A 22457-nucleotide genomic window follows, 5' to 3' on the forward strand; every position below is an offset into this window, starting at 1 on the left:
TTTGGGTGGGAATTAATGTGCAGTGGAAATAACAACTCCTTCCTTCTTTGTCAACCCACGTGTTTTGTGAGTATCAACTCTGCACCACACTGAACAAAAGAGAATGACAAAAAAATACTGATAACATTAGGCTGTGTATTGTTTGTAAGCAGCAGTAAAAATGAATGAACGATTGCGTGTGCAAATGCAATACACAAGAAGTCTTGGCATCTTTATCCATATGCAATATATTTATCTGTGCATGACTAACAAAGTTCTAAGGCCAGAACACAAAACCTGAGTGTTTAACAGTGTCTGACTATGGCTCTGTGCTCCTAAAGTTGGGTTTGGAGTGGTTGTAGCCGAGCGCAGAGGGCCATGGTGGGAAAGGGAAGCATAGTCACAAGGGGAATCCCACCACAGAATGGAAAATGGAAAGGAATACAGCGCACGCTGCTGACCCTTGACCGACAACAAAAACAAAGACAGGACAGAGAGAGGCAGAGAAGAAGGGTGAGGGTGACGGGAAAAGGGGAGATAATGGGACAGAACACGAAAGAACCAAAACCCTCGGTGGTTGCAATGCTAAGCCACATCTGTTCTGCAATGTTATGTTTAAAAACACTGTTTACACATCTTTACACCATAGCTTTAAAAAAAAAATTTGCTGCGCAATGTAGCACTGTTGGATCACGTATTCACACACACACACTTACATATTCACACACACATTCTTACCTCTCTGTGAAAGCGTCTGTGCTCACTACGGCCCTGTCTGGCTCCACTTATCCCCAAGTCCTCCACCTCCATTTTCTCCGGGTTCTCCAGATCCAAGGCCTCCAACTTCTCAATAACACCAGAGCGACTGCAAATCAACGGACACACCACACACACACACACACACACACACACACACCACACCACACACACACACACACACACACACACACACACACACACACACACACACACACACCACACACACACACACACACACACATCCATTATTTTTAATTTGTTCCTGTACATATGTCTTCTTCATTTTTTTATCCAAGCACCATATCCGTCCGTACATGGTAATTGGACTGAAAGCATTTGAGAAGAAATGGTCTCGCATGAGGGATCAACAATACAGACATTGTGTTGCTCTTTGTATTTTCTGATGATGTTTGATTTAGTGTATGTCTAAACAATAGGCAGAACAATCGGCTGACTGTTTTATGATTAATTGTTGTTGTTACCCCCAATGAAACTGTTACCAAATTTATTTTCATCCCTTAATTGCTTAGGCCTGTTTGAGTAGATTTCACGGTTTAAGCTTTAAGAATTAGAAAGAAATGAATGAAGAATTAAGTTCGGCAAATATGACCAGGCTTTTAGGCCCCTTCAGGTATGGAACATGAAACAAACCCACGGTTCGGCTTCGTGTCACGGTTTTAGGTTTACAGTTTCCGGTTGTGTACGGTTCTGGTTATTCTGCTCTCAAAGTGGATTTCATCCTTCATTTCATATTTATTTACCAGTTTTAATCACCTGGTCTGTTTGTTTTGGAGAGGAGGAGACCTCTGCTGATAATTTGGCTCACGGTATAAACACTGAAGGAATCTAACCAGGAGAAGCTGATGATGGCAACTCTCCTGATTCCACGCTATTTTATAGATGCCATCAAACTGAGTGTGTGACAGAAAACACTGTTATGGATGAACACTGTTATGGAACAACAGCAGGAGACAGAAGTAGCAGACACTGACCTCCTCTCGGGGCTGAGGACGGCCTCCCTCTCCTGCCTGTCAGGGCTCTTAAACCGGCTCCTCTTCTCCGCCTTCCTGGCCTCCGCCTCCATCCTCCGGGATCGAGGCGTGTCGTGGTGGCTGTGGGAGTGGCTGCCCCTCTGGTTGGCCGGGTGGCTGTCGGTGCTGCCGCTGGCGTCCGAATCCAGAGAGCTGACGGAGCCGCTGATGTGGGAGCCGTTAGAGAGCAGAGAGCTGCCTGAAGGGAAGGGGTCACTGGGAGTTGGGGAGAGGCACCGCGGGACGCCCCCCAGACTGGAGCACGAGCCTGTCGGGGAGAGCAGGTCACTGGGGGGCTGGGGCGCCGAGCCATGCAGCACCAGGCTTCCCCGGTCAACCTCGTCCCCGTTCACTGAGCCTGCGTCGGAGCCCTGGGGTGCACAGTCACCTAGACAAGAGAAACAGAAGACCCCGGAGAACCTCTTAACACTCTTGAATAAAAATCCCAAACTTTACTTTGCTGTGTTATTATCTTTCCTGTGATACATTTTTTACCACTAATACCTCTAAAACATTCAAAATATGTATCACAAGATCAGATTTTCACTACCAGCTTATCGTGACCAAAAGAAATCAAAATAACAATATTATCCTTGGGGGGGGGGGGGGGGTCACAGTATCCGATTGTGTATGGTTCTCGTCATTTTTTCTTTTAGTCTTTAACGCTCCAGAAATATACTTCAGCATATGATACTGTATATAGTTTAATTATCCACAATGTAGGATACAGTATTAAAAAATAGTTATATTATGTAATCATGCACAAATTGAATTTGACTTTAAGCACTTTATTGGGACCATCTCTGAGGAAAGATAGAGAGAAAAAAGATTTATTTGGCAAAAAATGAGAATGTGTATTGCCATCTACAAGAACTCATGTGCCTTTTTAGCACACGAAGATTGAAATATTACAGAATATTCAAATTGGAACATGTCTGTCAGTGGCTTGAATAAAGTATTTTATTTACATTGTAAGTTCATTTCCTATCCTGGTATGAACTAGTTTATAAACACTACACAGAGGTCCTCTATACAAAAGTGTTATTTGACCCCTAACCTGCGGGGGCCAGCGGTGATCCTGGAGGCAGGTCAGCAGGGGTCCAGACAGCAGCCCCCTCGGCCTCTCTCTGGTTCAGCTCCTCCTGCCAGATAATGGAGCTTGAATCTGGAACCATCTCCGCCTCTGGGATCCCAGAGCCGGTCACTGCTACCTTGGCTGGACCTGGTTCCTGGACACAAACACATGAAACGGTCAAAATCAAAGAAGTAGGAAAGGTGAAATATCAAATCAAGCTGTGTGAAATACCTTTGTGTGCTGTGTACGGAGTATTACCTGGGAGGTCGTAGGCTCCACCTTGCGTTTCTTCTTCTGGTTCTGTTTGTTGGTTCGGGGGTATACTACTAGCTGTTCGCTCCACCTGGAGACAAAGGAGAGTGGGTTTGCCATTTGTGTGTGTGCACATACTACTCTACCCACAGATCAGCAGACACATCAAGATAACTAACCCATTGATTATCTCTTTATTCTCTCCTCTGATGAAGTACTCCTGGTCCGGGGTGATGATGCACAGGGAGTTCTTCTGACCCGTCTTGGGCTCCGCGTCTATGACGTCTGTACAGTGGTTCATGTTCACTGTGCCCTGAGGCAGTGTGCTTGGCTAGAGGAGACACAACATGACAATAGTCTGTGTATTAGTTTATACAGCATGATTTAACCTTTGGATTAAATGAAAACTGGAATGCCTAACAGGGTTTCCCGCGGAAAATTTGTAAGTTAAGATGGTAGGGCTGACAACCTCAGCCTGTCAGTCAGGCAGTAGGGCATAGTGAACACAGTGGTGCCTGCCTGTAACAGATATAATATACGCGGTCTGCGAGGAGTTTTGAAGTGTAAACACACTTGCAACTGCTTTACCGGCATTTACCGTGACCCACTGCAACAAAGTAGACGTTGTTTTGCTACGCCTGCACCACAGCTCTGTGTGGTGTGTGTGTGTGTGTTGTGTGTGTGTGTGTGTGTGTGTGTGTGTGTGTGTGGTGGTGTGTGTGTGTGTGTGTGTGTGTGTGTGTGTGTGTGTGGTGTGTGTGTGTGTGTGTGTGTGTGTGTGTGTGTGGTGTGTGTGCGCGCGCGCGCGGTCGGCAATCGGAGATTCGCTCTCTGTCAAGATGCAGAGACGTCAGATATGCTCACACTTACGCGCTCTCGGGTACCAAAATTTGGCACCACTTGATTTTAAGTTTTAATTTGAAGTAACATGGCATTTTATTTTGTTTGAGTTTGAACTCGTCCAGGGCCAGTGGGGCAAGTAAATTTCTCTTCCACTTGCCCTACCCAAAAAAAATCCATGTGCTCCGGACAAGCGGACAAGCCTTAATGTCGAGGCCTGTCACATTGTAAAAATGGATTATTTTCCAGTTCATGGCACGTTTTTTATTTTTAATGCATTCGGCAGAGAAGGGAGGCTGGCGTTTGGAATGAAAGGGAGAAAACAGGACAGAGTAACACGGGGGATATTGTTCATATAAATTTGGTTTTTTTTAATGACGCAGTTAAGGCGACGGGCGTGTCTTGCTCAGGCAGCCGCCTAAGCTGCAAAGTGCTGCGTGAAACCCTGCTGGAGCAGATAACTACACATTTAAAAGTGGAAACAATAACATCCCTGCGTTTTTCTCTTGTTGTATTGTAATATTGTTGCCGTTTACGGTCTTGGTGTTGAAAAAATGTCTGTTGAGAACTTTTGTTACTCTCGCGGTAGGAATGTCTTGTTTTATCGGTTGTACATTTTCTTTTGTCTTCTTCACTGTGGGATGGTAAGAAACTAACTTTTAATTTCTCTGCAAGTCTAGTATATGTGAGGAAATTGATAATAAAGCTGACAGATCCACCGATCTTAGTCTGCTTATCCCGTGTCGGGTCATACAAAAATGTACAAAGCAAAGACTAATTTTATATATATCTTACATCTTATGATGTAAGATCCTACAGCCCTGGTGTCTTGGTCTGGACACTTTATCAACGGGACACCCTTTTACTCCCCCTGTGAGTTTGCTTCATTCATTCTGGCTGGTGTTTCCGTTCCATTTTACATTCTATGTGTGGAGCAGAATAACCCGGATTCCCACGTTATTGTCCTTGGTGACTTAAACAAAAGGTACAGACAGTTTATTAAATGTCCAACCAGAGAGAATATTTTGGATCACTGTTACACAAACGTCGACAATGCATATCACGCAGTCCCCCGCACTGCACTGGGACACTCAGACCATGACCCTGGTCCACCTGATTCCAGGCGGAAATTAAAACTTTATAAACCTGTTGGGAGGACATCTACAAAGTGGGCCAGTGAAGCTGTGGCCGATCTTCAGGCATGTCTGGACTGGACAGACTGGGAAGTTTTTAGGACTGCTATAACTATACTGTACACCACTTTGTTCAATTGACGTGCAGACGTTCCTCTGGTTGCCGATAGAAGGATTCAGTGAGTGTTGCGTTGGTGATGTCACAACAGTTTGTGTGGTGATCAGGTAAAAATCCTGCCTACACTAAAAGGGGTATTATCTGCAGTGGAAAACCAAATGGAGAAGAAGACCTGTTAATAAAAGTCGAGCCGTACCATTCAGTAGAAATGAGGCAAAAGTCTCTTCCAATCCCTCCCTTTTCAAGAGTTTTTGGGCACACTAAGACCGCACTGTATGGACACTCCATTTTCTAATCACCAGATCACCATGGTAACTAGGCAAATCCTTTCGGGTGTAGCACACACTGAGTGAAAAGGGGAGATGACAGCATTGGGTTGCCGGACTAAAGCCGCTTTGTCAGTGAAGAACGTAGAGGTGCGTATGTTTTGTAAACCAGCTAGGACACAGAAGTGCTTCTCTTATAACACTGACAAATCTCAATATCTATTTGACTATGTATGTGTATATATATATATATTATATATATATATATATATTCAATTTTATTTATTTTATTTATAGTATCAATTCGTAACAATTGATAGTATATATGTACATATTCAACAATATGCTAATCTAAGATTCCTGTATGTTATGTATGTCAGGATAATTAACACATTGATATTAAAACTTGGTAACTTATTGTCTCGTTAAACATCAGAGCAAAGAAACATCCTAAACTTCCTTTCCAACCATCTTTATGTCTGCTCTGAGTTCTGCAACTCTGTTATCAGGGTTTGCTTCTACAGATGTAAATCAGGTGCTGGGTCCTGTTGCAGCTCCTTTTAAGGCCACTGAACCCAGATCCAGCTTCATTAAGATCTGCCTGTAAACCCCCAGGAGCTGCCAAATATGGCAATTACACTGTGTCGCACTTCAGAACTTAAGACGCTGTGGAAGAATTTCCTCCACTAGAAAGAAACGATCATGATTGAGAATAAGCAGTCGTGTGGAACGATGCACTGTGGAAAAACATGGTCACATCAATAACAGAGATATCAGTTAAGAGGAGAATGGTAACATTACTTCAGTAGTTTAAGTGTGGAGAAAGAGCAGAGACTACAGCATATACAGTATATTATGCACTTAAGTTATCTATTCCCAGTAATAGCTCTTTTTCAAAGCTTTTAACCCACTTACACTAGGTTTATTATACTTTGGAGGGAACAAATGATCTAATAATGTTTTTAACTGAAAAATTTTTTTAGACCCAAAAAAACCCTTTCCCAACGTCCCTTTTTTATTGGGGGACTGAGGAATAAGAAAAGGGGTGGAGTCGCCATTTTTTTTAAGGGCTATACCCCAAAACAAAACAGATAAAAAAATAAAGATTTAAATTTTCTTTTTTAATGTGGGGGCTCTTTAGCTGAGTTCCTTTCAGAGCACAGTATGTTCCTAAAATTAAAAGGCCACCTAAATACATGGAAAAAATTTTTTGATAATTTTTTGATGAACTACTGTCTATAAACTGTATTTAAAAGGGGCTGTGATGGGGATTTTTTCTTTAGTTTACAGCCCCCAAAGGGCAGAGGGACTCCCAAAAACTGGGCTTTAAAACCAAAGGCTTACTCAATAAGGGGAAAAACCCCCCCACAATAAGGGGACACGCTGGATTTTCTCCAAAGGGTTTAACGTACCAAGAAATTTCGGTCATTGGGGTTGCTTTCCCCAAACCCTTTCTGGTTTTTTGCCCGCACTATCTCAGGACTCAAACCCTTTTAAATTATTTAAAAGTTTTTGCGACATTTATTCCCCTAAGGTGGAAAACTGGGCTTGGTGTAAAAGCTCTCCCAAAGGGGAAAAGCCCCACGGTAAGAAAGACAAAAAAAGGGGGTCAGATGACAAAAAAAAAGGAAAAATTCCCGGGTTTTGGGTGACAAACTATTTAAAAAACTTACATTAATAGGAACAGAGAAATTTAAAGCGGTCCTTTTCGACCTGTAGGGGGTTAAAAACAATAATAGTAATAACAACAACAACAATAATAATGTGCCTTGTTTGCTACTGTCGACAGGCTAACAAAAAACTCAGTGTCAAATAGCCTCGGGAATTATATCCCAAAAAAAAACCAAAAGGGGCAGCAGTTGTGGGGACAGGTACAAGGTATGTGATTTTTTCCCGGGTCCACTTAAAACCCAAATTTAAATACCACGGCAAAAATTTTTTGGCTTCGGGTCTTCGCAGATTTTTTAAAGCCCCTTCCAGGGATTTTACCCAGGCTCTGAAGTCTGTGGTCCCTCAAGCCACTATTAAAAAAAACATTCTATACACGTCCCTTTAAAGGGCAATTATAGGCCCCTTTCTAAATCTCCCCTTTTTAAATAAAAACATTGAAAAAAAAAGCTTTTAACTTTTTTTAAGCTTCCCGGGCAGGGTTTGGGGGGGAAAAACACAGACAGGGACTGATCTTGGGGGGCTCGTTTAATGTCATACACTTAAAAACCCGGACGGGCCCAAAAATTTGGTTTTTAGCGGTTTCCCGGAAAATGGGTTTGGGCTTCTGCCCCATAATAAATGGTTTGAATCCTACTTAAAAAAAAGGGAAAAATTTTTGGGATATAGGTAAATTTCAAATTGAGCAGAAAAAACATGCCCAGAGTTCCAAAAAGGGTCCCCTTTGGGGGGTTTTTCTGTTTTTAAATCTAAAATCTGCAGGTCAGTGATGGGAAAAAATAAAATTTTTTTTGCAGGGAAATTTTGTGGACAAAAAACACAAATTTTCAAACCCCCAAAAACTTGGGGGCTATGGTCATAACAAAAATAGGGTTTGGGGGTTTTTTTTTTTTTTTTTTTTTTTAATACTGGTTTATAAAAATGATACTTTAAAAAAAGTGGGCCGGGGCCCAAAAAATGCTTTAATCGATACCCAAATAAAAAAAAGACACAAAACGGCATTTTAAAAAAATGGCTTATTTATTGCCAAGAAACCTGTGGTCAAAAATGAAATTTCATTTAAAAAACGGTAAGGCATTTAACAAATCAAAGATTGGAAAGTGCCCGGGTTTCGAAATTAAAAAAAATTTTTCCCAAAAAAGAAAAGGTAAAAAGTCAGCACTCAGGTTTTTATTGGCAAAGTTTTTAAAAAACAGACAAAACCCGACATTTTTGGTGTGTCATGGACCAGACCTGAATTTTCCCCAGCCCCATTAAAAAATTACAAAGTCAGCCTTTCAAAGTGGAATTTCAGCCAAAAAGGGAAGGGGGGTGGCCCCTTTTAAACCCAAGATTTGGGAGTTTGATCCTGGTCTCCTTGGCCAGGGTGTCCAAAATGTTTTGAAGTTTCTCTCCTGGCGTGGAGGGGTCCCTTGCTCTTAGGAAGGTTTAAAAGCAGAGGGCTGAATTTATACATCGTTTAAAGTCAGTTGTTGAAGGGAAAAACCGATTTTTTGTTTGGGTTTTTTAAGAATATAAAAAGGGTTTAAAAGGGCTTGTGTTCCCGCAGGATTTTGGGGAAAAAAAAACCCTTTTCCCTGTTTTTTTTTGTAGATCGATAAATTTTTTCACAGGCCTCTTAAAAGGGGAAGGCAAGGCAAGGCAAGGAGGGTTTTTTTGTAAGCACATTTCAGCCCAAAAAGGCAATTCAAAGGCTTTACACAAAAAACAGTTGAAAAAGATAAAACACAAAATAAAAAAAAGTAAAAAACACAAGCATTTAAAAAAGGGGAAAACACATGAATAGACAGTTAAAACAAAGGAAAAATTTAAAAAAAAAGGGAAAAAATTTTTCGGGGCCCCATAAGAAAATTTTAAAAAAAGGAAATTTGTCATTTAAAGAAAGGGGAAACAAAAGAAAGGGTTTTTCCGCCTTTTATTTAAAAGAACTGGGAGTGCCCCCCCGGGTTTCAGGGTTTTGGGGGTTTATTCCGATATGAGGGGGCATAGAAACGAAAATGCTTCCCTGGTTTGTTCGGGCCTTTTGGGGCAGAAAGAGGGGCCGTCCCCGAGACCGGGGAGGTTTTGGGGGGTTTATAGGGGAGTAGCAGTTTGCAAATTTTTGGGGTAAAACCCTTAAGTGATTTTTAAACTAGCAAGAGTTTCTTTGAAATCAATCTTTTAGACCCCAGGAAGCCGTTAAAGGGTTCAGAACTGGGGTGAGTGATCCCGTCTTTGGGTTTTTGGGGCTCGGCAGAAACGTTCTGAATCCGCTGGCTGTCTGATTTTTTTTTAGGGGGGACTGTAAAGACCCCCTTACAGTAGCAAGTTTTTGGAAAGATAAAGGCCCGGAAAGTTTTTCCAAAAAACCTGTTTACAAAAAGTCCTTAACCCCGGGGTTTTTCTTTAAAGGTTTTATAGGTGATTTTAATTGTCTTAATGGGGCTGTTTTAAAGTTCAGGGCTGAGTCCATGACTGCACCAAGATTCTGGCTTTGTCTGTTGTTTTTAACATTGTGTTTGAAGCTGAGCGAAAGACTTTTAACGTTCCTCTCTGCTCCAAAAACAACCACCCAGTTTTTTTCATTTAATTTCAGAAAGTTCGGCAAACCAGCCGTTAATTTGTTCGATGCATTTAGTCAGTTTTTGTATTGGACTATAGTCCCCTGGCGATAAGGTTATGTAAATTGTGTGTCGTCGCATAAACTATGGTAACTTATTTTTTTTTTCTCCATAATCTGAGCCAGTGGAAGAGGTGTTAAACAGAAGGGGCCCCCAGAATGGAGCCTTTGCGGAACTCCGCCCGTTATTGTACGCTCAGATGCAATTACCTATAGACACAAAGTAATCCCTATTTTTAAAGGTAGGATTCAAACCAGTTTAGTACTGAGCCAGAAAAGGCCAAGCATTTTTCCAATCGGTCTAGTAGTATTCGTGGTCGACCGTGTCAAATGCAGCACTGAGATCAAGTAATACTAAGATTGAAATTTGCCTTTATCTGTGTTAAGGTGGAGTCTTTAAAAGGGACTGCAAGAGCCTTTTCAGTGCTGTGGTTGGTCGGAAACCGACTGAAAAGGTATCAAAAACTGTTGCTTAGTGACAAGAAATGGTTGAGTGTTGAAAGATACTTTTTTAATGATTTTACTTAAAACGGAAGGTTTTATATTTGGCCTATAGTGCTCATTAGTACTTGTCTAGGTTGTTCTTTTTTAAGAGTGGCTTGATTACTGCAGTTTTAAAGGGCCCGTGGAAAGATACCTGAAAGAAGAGATGTGTTTACAATCTGTAGAAGATCAGAAGTCAAACCATTTGGGAAAAAATTTTTGAAAAGTCCGTTGGTTTAGAACATCAAGGCAACAGGTCGAGGTTTCAGATGTTGAATAATGTCCTCCAGGTTTGTAGGTTGATGTGTGAAATTCTGTCATATTGGAACTATTTTGCTTTAACACTGTGGGCAGCACCATATCCTGGACTTGATATGGAGGCACGATGTTTGTCTAATCTTTTGAATTTTTTCTTTTAAGAAGGAGGCAAAGTCATTGAGGCCTTGGTAGATAAAGTTCAGATGTACTGGTATGGAGGGTTGGTTACCTATCAACAGTAGCAAAAAAAGCACGGGAATATTATTGTTTCTAGAGATAAAATCAGAGAAAAAAGGAACCCTTTTGCATTTCCCCAGTCCAAAAATTTTAAATGCGAAGTCTCTCTTTAAGGGGTTTTTAATGGGACCCCGGAGGGTTTGTTTTTTCCCCCCTTCGTTTAGCTTTCCAAAACCCTCTTTTTTTTGTTTCCACCCCGTGGGAAAAATTTTCCCCGGGGATTTTCTTAAAAGGAAAAAACTTTTTACCCAGTGGGGGCAATGGTCAATAAATTTGTGATTTTACGTTGAAAAATTTTCTACAAAGCTCAATGGTTTAAGCCCCGAGAGGGGGTGGGTGGGGGAGGAGGGAAAAATTTTATAAAGTGTAAATGGTGTTTTTGTGATATACCGTTTTTGGTTTTCTTTGTTTGGACACTTTTTGGGGAAAAGAGATAGTGCCCCTTTAAAAAAAACACAGGAATGAAACAGAGAGGAAAGTCAGTCACCCCAAAACCCCTTGGGAAAAGTTAAAACCTTTTGGGGCAATCAAGTCAAGGGTGTGCCCCTTATTGTGGGTGGGTCCGCACCCTGCTGAGGGGCAGTCCAAAAGTTTCAAAAAAAAACAACAAAGCTCTTTTGTCCCCCGGGCCGGGGGCTGTAAAAATGAAGTTAAAATCCCCCCGCAATGATTAAACAATCAAGTTTTAATTGGGAGATAAAGCCCGCAGTTCGTGAAGTCATCAATGAAAGGTTTCACAAAAATTTTGGTTTTGGCCGTAGATATTTAGAAAATGCTTGGGGGAAAATCTTAATTTAAGAGAAAAAATATTCAAAGGGAAAAAAAATTTCCCCAAAAAATTGCGTACAGGGGAAAAGAAATCATTTAAAAAAAAATGGCGCCCCCCACCCCCTTTTTATTTATCTATTCTCACTAAAAAAAATTGGAAGTTTGGGGGGGGGACTCGATGAGAACCCAGGGGCTTTTTATTTGGTCTAACCAAAGGGGTTTTAGTTAAAAAAAATAAAATTAGATTTTGGGTTTGTAAAAAATATTTAATTTAAAAAGATTTTTCCCCAAAAACCGACCCGACTTTAAAACAAAAACGCTGCTGCTCGGTCCTTAATAAGGGCCAAAGGGAAGGGGGGGCAAAACACTCCCGTTCAAAGGTTTTAAAACTAGCTTTGGTTTTCAAAGAAAATGAGAAAGGGTTCTCTCCCACCAAATTTGTTCCCGGGAGGGTTTTCCCCCGGTTTTTGGATGCCTCAGCCCCGCTTGGAACCCGGAAGGAGGTTTATATAAACCCAAAGGTTAACCCCTTAGCCCAGTCCAAAGGGATTTTTTACGAATGGGAGAAAACAAAAAAAAAGGGGAGGGCAAGCAGGGGACCCGTAATAGAAAAACGCCATTAGAATAAGTTACAGGTGACTTAACTCCTTGTTTTTCTACAGTTTTTAAAAACAAAACCCAAAAGCTGAGGGAAAATTATTTTCCATGTTGGTTTTGAGCAGTATGCATTTCCACTAACCTGGAAAATTGAATACAATGTTTTGTGGGAATACAACGTCTCCTGCAGCGGGGTGTCAAAGGCAGATGGACTGCAGGGTTAGCTAATGTTATCCTCTTGTCTCATCTGGGCTAATTACATGCAATAATGACTTCATTTTCTCCATTACTCTTCATTGTGACGGTTAGGAGCCAAAAATCGTAATCGCGATTAAAATTTCAATTAATTTCACAGCCCTACTTCATTATCTGCTCAGGACGCCATTAATCCACCATATACATACCATATTACATAGAAAATATGTGTTTGCTGCTATAGTTAATGTGCTGACTATCAAGTACATATCCTTTAATCCTAGCTGGTCCTGAGAGTATAAAAGACACGTGTTGCCTAGAAACTGCCCACAACTACTTGCACCAAAACAAAGGAGATGTTTCTGCCAAGGCTACCATTCAAACACAAATAATTGGCATGGGTTTGACTTCTACACAACTAGGCCGATTCCATATCCTCCAATTGTGTCTACCTTCTAAGGAGCTTGCTATTTTTAGCTTTGCAATGGTATATTAATAAAAAATCAACTTTCTCACAGACTGCTCTTGAGTTTTCACTCTGGTTGACATGACCGGCCATAAAACCCAAAATACACTGAATTAAACTAAGAAAACAACCCCAAGCAGAGAAGTAAAATACTTTGTCCTAAAAAAAAGGGATGCGTCTTTAAGGTCACTCCTTAAATCTTGAAATCTTTTTTATGGCAGACAATGCAATAGTACACTTTCCAAAGAACCTGTAAATGCAGCATGAACAAACAGTGGCGGCTCTACATTGAATTACACGCAGGGTGAGACCCTGGTACGCAGACCAGCACCTCAGCCAGCGGTGTCGTCCGACGCCGCTAGCCGGGTAAGAGGACATCGACGGCGGTGTGCGCTAAAGGGAATTTGTAGAACTGTAGCAGTTCTTTATATGATATTGTTTTTATACCATATATTTTCTATGTGTAACACTACTTGAGCTACACTGTTTCATGTACAGTATATGGTTGAAATGACAACAAAACATCCTTGAGTTGAGTGCCTCACCGTCTATTTTTTCACATTTCTACTAGATAAGTGACCCAATTTAAACATCTTTACAACGGTGAAATATCCCTTTAATAACAAAAGTCCTGGGTTGGGGTTAAGGTTAGGGTAGTCACCACAAATTCCCTTTGTAATGCAAAATTATTGGTGTATTTACTGTTTTAATGGGCTGCGGTTTTAATAAAATGTTCTTAGTGTTACTTAAGGGTCAATGGTTTGCTCCACAAAGTGAAAAAAATCCTGGTCGATAAGAGGGTTGTCAAAGATGTGGATAAACTGAGCCACCACTACCAAACATCATCCCTGCAGGCTTTCCACAGTTTGTTCTTGTGCTTCCCACCCAAAAATGTGGTTTTCCCTTTCATGGGCATGCTTTGCAGGTAATACAATTAATAATACATTCAGTAACATCGTACACCGCAGCTACTGCCTAATGGCTAATATGTACGACATCCAAATTGTTTTGTCGCTTCATTTTGCAATTGTTTTTTCGCAGGTCGTACCTTGTTTACAATGAAAACGCAGACAGCGAGCAAGCCACAACATCTGCAGGACACCCAGCATTCAGGGTTGTGTTCAGGAAACACAACCCTACTTGGGTCTGCTTTTACTGCGAGGCCAGTAAAAACAGGCCCAAGTAAGCTGTAAACTACTTTTATTTTATTATTTGAAATAATGGAACATCGATAGTGACACTATGAATGTGTACAAGTAGTGTCAACATTAGAAAAACACTTAACAAATAGTGACACATATAATATGTACAGTATAAGTGTCACTATTTGTTACTTAAAGTACGGGATTACCACCTTAACACCCCTTCCCAAGTATCCCCAGCACCAGTTGACAAAGCTCCGATAGGCAAGGTGCCTGAAGCGCCTGTATGGACAGGATCAGACAATAGTGAACATCCCACTCAATTATAGTGTATATCTATATATTTTGGTATTACGAATATTAAGAGTGTTCTATTTCTACAACTTTTTCTACATTTGATAAAAATAAAGTGGAGTGAGGGAAAACATTGTAATTGTGATTTCTTCATTAGGTCTTTGGTTTCTTGGCAAAATAAGTTTATGGGACAGTTATTTACAAGTTTTCAAAATGTACTCTTCTTCTGTTTGACGCCTCAAAGGTCCGTCTGCTCTGTGTATGTTGTGGATGTTCTGCAGGGCGCAGTGGTTCAAAAGGTTGGGCTCTAGGCTAGGGTGCTAAACCATGCAGGTAGGTGGGACAGGAAGCTGTTGCATTCGTGTAGCAACCTAATAATAAAAATAAGTAACTCATTTAGAGTAAATATTCCCTCAGGAGGCAACATTACTGCAAAATGCAGATCTTGATAGATGAAGCAACATGTATTTGTTAAACTCGTATGTATAAAACAAATGGTGTTGTCAGAAATCATAGAAATGATTGGCCTCTATAATATAACTGATAACAAACAATTACATCAAGGAGATGATTTGAAATGATGATACATTTTTGCACAATGGTAAACGTAAACATGACAGACAACCCATTTGAGACTAGGCTAATTGTATTGGTATATTTCTTCAAGGATACATTTTGTAGAATTTTACAACACGAGAAAGGTTAGTCAAAATCATATCCACGTTGCATGACTGTTGCTGTTTAATACGGAACGTTGTAGTTAATTATAATTAACATTCATATTTCTTGGCAACAGATGTTTTCAACTTCAGTGGGCATTGCTGAGCGTAGCGATAGGCATGGGATACTTTCCATAAGATCATCTCAATGCAAATCAAACCAGCTATTAGGCTAACTGAAATAAAACCATGCCAATCTCTAGGTATAGTGAAGGGTATGTGATGATGTGGGAGGGGGGGGGGGGGGGGGGGGGGGGGGTATTTTAATTCCAAAGGCCAAGGGAACTTTGTAAGGATGCATAGTCTCCTAGATCCATGAAATAACTGGCCTTTAATAATAAAAATCTGCCTGCCTCTATGGGGATTTAACACAGGGGGGTGTATACTTATGCCCCCTGTATTTTAAGGAAGAACATTTATTTATTTACAACACATCATTCATTCACAAAGATGGTGAATTGGTGTCTTTAAAAGGTTGGATTTTTGATTAAGATCCATTTCCAAAAGAGGTTTTTTATTCCTCTTTTTAATTAACTTTAGCATGGGTGTGTAAACTTTCTCAAGCCGCTGTAAAACGAAGAGCTCAACACACAGGGTGAAAAGAGGATCTGCAGCAATGTGCAGTACGACAAAAAAATTGTGTTTTTTTGAAAAACAAAACCATGTAAAGCTGTTCCGGTACATTCCCAAATACAATTATGAACCTGAAAATGAGCGTAACACGGCCAATTTAACAGACAGGAACTGCCAGTCTTCTCCTAACACTGCCATGATGGAACTACTTCAACAACAGTGGATTATTCTGTCTAAACCGTGGGTGACAGAAGCAGCTCTGGAGCAATGGGGTCTCTAGCTGACGTCTCCTTTAGAATGTTCTCATGGTCATTGAACTTTTAACCTTCAAGCTTTCAGGGTGGTCTCACTATATGTCCATGCTTCTAGAAAAAAACAGCCCATCTTTCTAGCTATCTATGGACATTTTTCATTTCAATTTCCTTAGCCATATATGCAACAGTGATGTACTTGCTAAACTATTCCTCTAACTATTTAACTATCTGATACATTACCAGCGTTAGCAGAGCTGGGTGCTTGCTGTGGCAGGCCGTGTGTGGAATGTCGGGGTCTGGGGCATATCTGAGGTTTTCTATGTGGTTTTCAGGGCCTATGGCTCCCTTTCTCTTGCTCTCTGTGGTCCTGGGGCTGCGAGCGCACTGGAGTTCACCAAATAAGGGCATTGGAGGAGGAATGCTGCTTAGATGGGAGAGCATCTTTCCTTTTGCTGTGGTGCAAATAGTTTTGCTTTAAGGCGTCACTGCTTCAGATAGCACCCTGCTGTCTACTAGTTGAAAAATTGCAGACGATGTCATAGGGCTGAACGATCCGACCTAAAATTAAAATCACGATCAACTGAACTTATTACCTTGATTACGATTACTTTGTTTATGTTTTCTTCCACTCACATCAGCATGAATTAGCCTGGGTGGATGGGTCAAACAACACAGGACTTTCACCCCGGAGACCTTGGACCGCGTCCCGTGTGGCGCAGTTCCTTTCTGCGTGATTCTCTTCCTGACCATGACCGTCCCGTTGTTGTGGCCGGCGTGTGGCGTTTCATTCCCCCGCTGTTGCGTGCCGCAGAGGCCGCGGATCGTGTGCAATATGAGAGAGAAATCTGGTAATCTTGGATCATTGTTTAGGTACAATAAACCACGTTTTTTATTAAATTTACATTCGTAAGTGACAGGATAGCATCTTTCATAACCTGCGCAAAACAAAAAGTCAATGAGTCATTGTAGCCTACCCAGCACTTGGAATCCCTTCCAAATGCGTCTCTGTCCCCAGAACATTTCAAACCAAACTGACGCCCATGCGCCCTGCGCTAGGCTGAACCCTACACAACACTAGCTTAAACACGTCATACTCCCCAGCTCTGCCCTCTCATCAAAAATGGTCACTTCTGGCTCTAAATAAACCAAGATGGCGACGGGCAAAATGCCAGGATGGCATTTGATCGGGTTTGCCATGAAGCCATCCAGTGTGACTTACTAACCAATACTAACTAAACCAATACTAACTAATTGGCATGTGAATAGAAATGCAAACATGGGAGGTGGGGTTTGCGCGCTGCCCTCTGGAATGTTAACAGCTGTGACTGAGTAATTTAAGTTTTATTGAGACTAAGTCACATAATTCTGGGAAAAAGAAGGAAAAAAAAAGTCACATATTTGACACATTGGATAGTGTAAATTATAAATAAACATTATGGCATGCTTAAATTAAAAAAAACTTTTAAAGATATTAATCTTAATACATGACTAATGTATTCTAATCCTAAAAGTGTTAACAACATCTGCAACCAAAATTATAGCAAAAGGCTAAAGTACAGCCTTGCGACGACTGCCTGGAAGATTTCTCCAGGATGTCCCTGTTCCCAGCCCGTAACAGTCCTGCACGTTACTCCCTCTTAAAACTACAAAATGTCACTTTTACCTACATTGCATATGCTTTTTTATTTAGTATGTATTAAGTTAGCAACAGAAAACATGAACTGCAATTAGCAGCAGCTAAACTGCCTGCTCAACTGCCACGTTTTCCTCTCTCTCGTTCATATGGCAGCAGTAGGCAGTGCCAGTCTAGTTTTCTAGGAGTCTAGTTTTCTAGGAGTCTAGTTTTCTCTCAGACCACTTGAAGTAAAACATGCTGAAAGTCGCCAGAAATAAGCAGCCTCCCCCAGCTTCAATAGCGGGCCGAAAATAACTAAATATTCTTCTGCTTGTACCGTACGGTATGAACCTTTTTACTATAAAAGGTCTGTTGACGAACAGCAATAAAGTTGAGATAATGTGATGATCAAATGGGTAATATGAATGTAAACCTCAAACTATTAATATCTCCCTCCACTGGTGGCTCGAGCCATTAGGTGAACAATGAGGAGCTTGATGACATCAAGACCATTAATGTTTTCTTATCAGCTCAGAGGTTTTGGAAAGTTCCGACCCAGCACAAAGCATTTGACCCAGTTTTCCTGCCTTGTGGAGCACATGAAAAGACCAAAGGACAATCAGGCAGACGGTTTTGGAATCACGGTTACAATCGGAGGAAAAACACAACTGCACACCAGCCTGGGAGTCACTGGAAACGCATTAAACAGTGGAAACACACACAAACACAACTCGGTTTCCTTCCATTGTCATCACTGACAACACAAAGGGAATTACCGAATGGGATTCAAATCGGCTAATACACAGAGGCACGTCTGGCTATTACAAAGTCAGCTCATCGTATTTTACAATAACTTTGATATGGAGGTTTACCAGTTTCGAGTAAACGCACCATTTAGTCCCGTCGGTGTTGTTTTCCAACAGTGACCATAGTGCTAGATTGTGTCTCAAGCTGCAGACTTTTGTACGTCCGGTGCTGGAATTCTGAAATACAGTCACGCGTTGACACCGTTTAGCTGTCAGCATTTTCACACTGTTTAATCCAGCTACTAGCTAATGGTAGGTTAACATCGAGGTTACCTGCTGCAACGGCGGTGTTAACTAGCGGGACATGCAGCGATGCTTCTGTTGCCTCGAACGTCTGTTTCGGAGGATCAGAGGGCAGCGCAGGCATTTCAGGGACACTGAAATGTGGCACCAAAATACTTATTGTTATTCTGTCTGGTAGATACCGGTTGTTTAGGCACGTTGTTATATTAGAACCGGGGTTCTGGGTAACTCAACTACCAACTGCTGCAGATGCGTTGGAACTATGTAGCCGGCTCAAAGCTCCATTTTCTTGAATATCTTAATTACCAACTGGCTGTAGCTGCTCTATCAACTGCTTTAACAGGTTCCGTCCATGTGAACTGCTTTTAACAGAATATTGCACTGCCTGTATTTTTCCACTGCAACCCTCCATAGAGCTCTGTTAGCTTCCTTTAAGTACCAGCAACAGAAAAAAATTATTTTACACTATTATTATGGGTATTATCATGGTTAAACTTTGAAATGAATCCGCTGTTCACATGCATTCCGAACCGAGAGTGTTGATCCGTATGGACCGGGGATCAACTGTGGTCCGTTACACCACTAGTCAAAAACTGTTGCTATCCTGTGGAGTGTAGCTCGTTTAGAAGAACCTAACCGTAGAAGTTTCTCCTTTACAACACATGCAAAAGAAAAGGCCCGGGTGTTTCTGGCAGGCTGGCTGGTAGTGTGTGGTCCCCACTGTTTCCACATACTAGCGGTCTAATCTCCAGCCGGATCAGCTGTATGGGTTTGGTCACCCGTGTCACAACCACCTTAAACAGAGGCTTACAGTGGGCACCAAGAGTTGACTTCCTAGCCCTTACCGCCGTGGTTCTCAGACCTTCTTCACTGCACAATGCTTATTGAGAAATCTCTTTAAAACATATGGCTTAGGAGGGTGCTATCAGATTCAAAATGTAACATATTTTGCATATTATATGTGAAATGATTTCTGCAGCACTAGTTCAGCTCTTTTAGAAAAACCCTACCTCTATTGCCCCTCTTTGAGCTAGATGGGAATGTGTCTAGTGAGGTAGCACATTTATAACACTGCTGACATTTTAGCCTTATGCTGTTGTCAACTACCCTCCAGCTAAGCTTGCACTATCTTTGTCATATTCCTAAGCAGACCTGAGAACACACTATACACTGCACAACAGATGACACCTAACTTGAGTGACACTCTTGTTTCCATCCGTTCAAAAGTTTTTAATTTAAAAAGCACACAGAAAAAAAATTTTTTTCAAGTCCCATACAGAAAAAACAAACATTTTTTGGGATTTGGGGTGTTTTTTTTTTTCTCTGGTGTTCCCACGATAAAAAATTTAAAAAAAAAAAAACTCCAGGGTTTTTTTAAGTGAGTACGGTTCTGAATGCCTTCAGCCCCTTGGGTGAGCTTTCAAAATCTGCCCCGCTTTACGGCCCCCCGAGACAAGGGGGCAAACCGTCCATGCTAGCTCGCCCCCTGGAAAACACGCTAAACCCCCACTACTTAAAAATAATCCCAAAAAAAATATTTCCCTTTTCCCCTTTTCTGCAGGTATTCCCAAGGTCCCCCTAGAAGAGTCTCCAGTTAATTGCCTCGGAGCCCAAAAGGGGGGGAAAAAAAAACATTTTTTTTAGCCGTGTGACTTCCTAGCTATCCCAGTGATAGTAAAAAAGTTAGATGTTCACTCTGTTGCTAAACAGAACCAAAGAAAAAAAAAAATTGGGTGTTTTTAAACATGAAAACCTTTTGGTACTCAAAATAATTAACCCTAAAAAGGGGCTAATAGGGGCACTTAAGCTAAACATAGAGAAACGGCTCAAATGGGAAATGGGGACACAAAAGCACAGCCCCAAAAAAGGTCCAAACCAGACCCTATGTTCTAACTATGAACCAAGAAAAAAAGAAGATTGCCCAGGCGGGGTTTTCAGTGGTATTTTCAGCTGTAGTAGAAAGTAGTGGGGGCATGGAATAGAGAATTGGGACAGGGGCCCAAATTTTTATTTACGTTCACCGTGCAAAACGCAGACGCCATTCGTAAAACACAAAGAATCCCCTTTGCCATTCTGCGGAGAAATAAAAAGAAATGAGAAAATCCTTAGAGCGTTTAAGAAACAAAAAAAACATTTCTTTTCTCAACGCCCAAAAAACAATGAGATTAGTTAACCCTCAGTTTCATTATTTAGAGGGCTGTAGGGGAAGTAAAGGGTGCTGTGGACTATACCCCAAACCAGAAATTTTCTGTTAATTAGGGGGGGATCAGCATTTTTGGGTACACCCTTTTGGAACAAACGGCCTATAAGGCTCTCTTCCCGGGGACCCGCATAGGTTGTAAAAGTCAGTTCCCTAGGGGCCAAGAACCCATCCCCCATAAAAGGTTTGCCGTAAAAGAAAGACAAAAAGAGAAATTTAGGAAACATTATAACTTAGGGGGATAGGGGGGCGGGATAGGGACATAGAGAGAAGGGGAAAGGTTGGGTCCAAAATTTTGTTTTTTTCGGGTGCTTTTTTGGGACAAACACAACCTTTACAAGCCTTTTTGGCCGGGGTTTATGGACAGCTTAAGGCCTTAATATCTGTTCGATAAAGCCTATGAAAAACACGTTGACAGAAGTTCTAGTGCGCAAGGGACCACAGTTATCGTGTTGGTGTTCACGCTAGTTCCCACAACTTTATCTTGACAGCGGTCTTGCCTCGTTAGCTATGCGGGATTAAATACGGCTAAATGCGCGTAAACGGAAAAACGCTGATGGTTTCCACTGTAGGGGATTCCAACAGAGAATGTGCACAAATAGAAAGGGCCCATCGGCCCTGATGTCAAAACCAAAAACACCAAACGAGATAAATGCTGCGTTACTTGAACTATTGATCCTCTAGAATTCAAAGTTTTATAAAATACCCTTTTCTCATCTATGTTTCGTTTACTGGTGAAATAAGTTATTTTTCGTAGTTTTTTTTAAATAAATCGTTTAAATTCCCCCCTTTTTGTGCTGATCCGATCCGTGACTCAAAAGCACGAACCGATCCGAACCGAGAGTTTTGTGGTCCGTTGCACCCCCACTAGTTGGAAAAAAAAAAAAAACGAATCTACACACATGATTCACCTTCTAGAGGTGTTCAACTACATACTTCATCAGTGTAACCGAGGACAGACTAGTTCAAAAGACATAAAACCACAGAGCCTACTCCCATTGGGCGGCAGGTGGGCTGTTCCCTCTCCATTAATGATGACGGCTCCATGTCACTGCATGCCTGACATAAAGATATAGGGGTCTTGTTGGAACCTGTATGGATGTGCCTATAAAAGGCATGTTTGATGAGCAGAAACCATTAGAATTAATAAGTTGCATGTTGTGACCAACATGAATCAAAATCAGCCTGTTAATTTGGCAGAAGATGACCAACGATTTTAATCATATGTTCTTATGTCCTCCAAAGCAAGGAGCAAGAACACATCCCTGCATTTGCTTACACATTTGCACAAACACAATCGCAGTAACTTAAGGAAGTATTGCAAAACAACCGAGAACAGATTGCAGTCAGTAACTGTACTGGAACATTTGGTATGTGCTAACCCTCGTGTTGTCTTCCCGTTAACCAGGAACTTGTCCTTCCAGGTCAAAATTGAAAATGAACATTTTTTTGTGTTTTTCCAATGTTTTTGTTGCTTTTTCCCCATGCTTTTGGCGCTTTTTTAAAACCCTGAGCTGGTTTAATGATAGGTTTTACACTTATTCTTGGAATTCATGGTCAACAAATCTCATTTATATCAAACCTTTTAGTTAAAAAGGCAGAAATTATGAATTATTTTTACAGTGATAGTTAAGATCAGAGGATGTTGAGTGGATCTCAGACGGGTAGATGTCAAAGTTCAGCCCGGATACTGTTTTGAAACCATAAAAAAAAAAATTTACTTAACACTTACTTACTTTTATTTAATCATTCATTTACCTGAAGAATGTTGAATCATCCGTGTTATTTTTGGGCAATTTGGATGAAAGAAATCCATATTTCTGATATAATACACTATGAAACGGGTCAGTTTGACCCGAGGACAACACAAGGGTTAAAACTTTAGGC

At 41.2% G+C, this 22457-nt stretch overlaps 1 protein-coding gene across 5 annotated transcripts in view; it reads right to left on the reverse strand.

Annotated features, from left to right (window-relative positions):
- The window catches only part of LOC116671232 (myosin phosphatase Rho interacting protein), a 45797-nt gene extending 25354 nt beyond the window's left edge, over nt 1-20443 (reverse strand). For all 5 annotated transcript variants that reach the window (XM_032502318.1, XM_032502317.1, XM_032502314.1 and 2 more), the window contains exons 1-6: nt 20387-20443; nt 3276-3430; nt 3103-3187; nt 2827-2998; nt 1731-2157; nt 718-844 (exon numbers count right to left, since the gene is read on the reverse strand). In XM_032502318.1, the coding sequence (XP_032358209.1) occupies nt 718-844; nt 1731-2157; nt 2827-2998; nt 3103-3187; nt 3276-3397 (933 nt within the window). In that variant the 5' untranslated portion in view covers nt 3398-3430; nt 20387-20443. The remainder of the gene's footprint in view (nt 1-717; nt 845-1730; nt 2158-2826; nt 2999-3102; nt 3188-3275; nt 3431-20386) is intronic.
- Nucleotides 20444-22457: the final 2014 nt, after the last annotated feature.

The sequence above is a fragment of the Etheostoma spectabile genome, chromosome 21 (assembly GCF_008692095.1).
Source record: "Etheostoma spectabile isolate EspeVRDwgs_2016 chromosome 21, UIUC_Espe_1.0, whole genome shotgun sequence".
Taxonomy (NCBI): domain Eukaryota; kingdom Metazoa; phylum Chordata; class Actinopteri; order Perciformes; family Percidae; genus Etheostoma; species Etheostoma spectabile.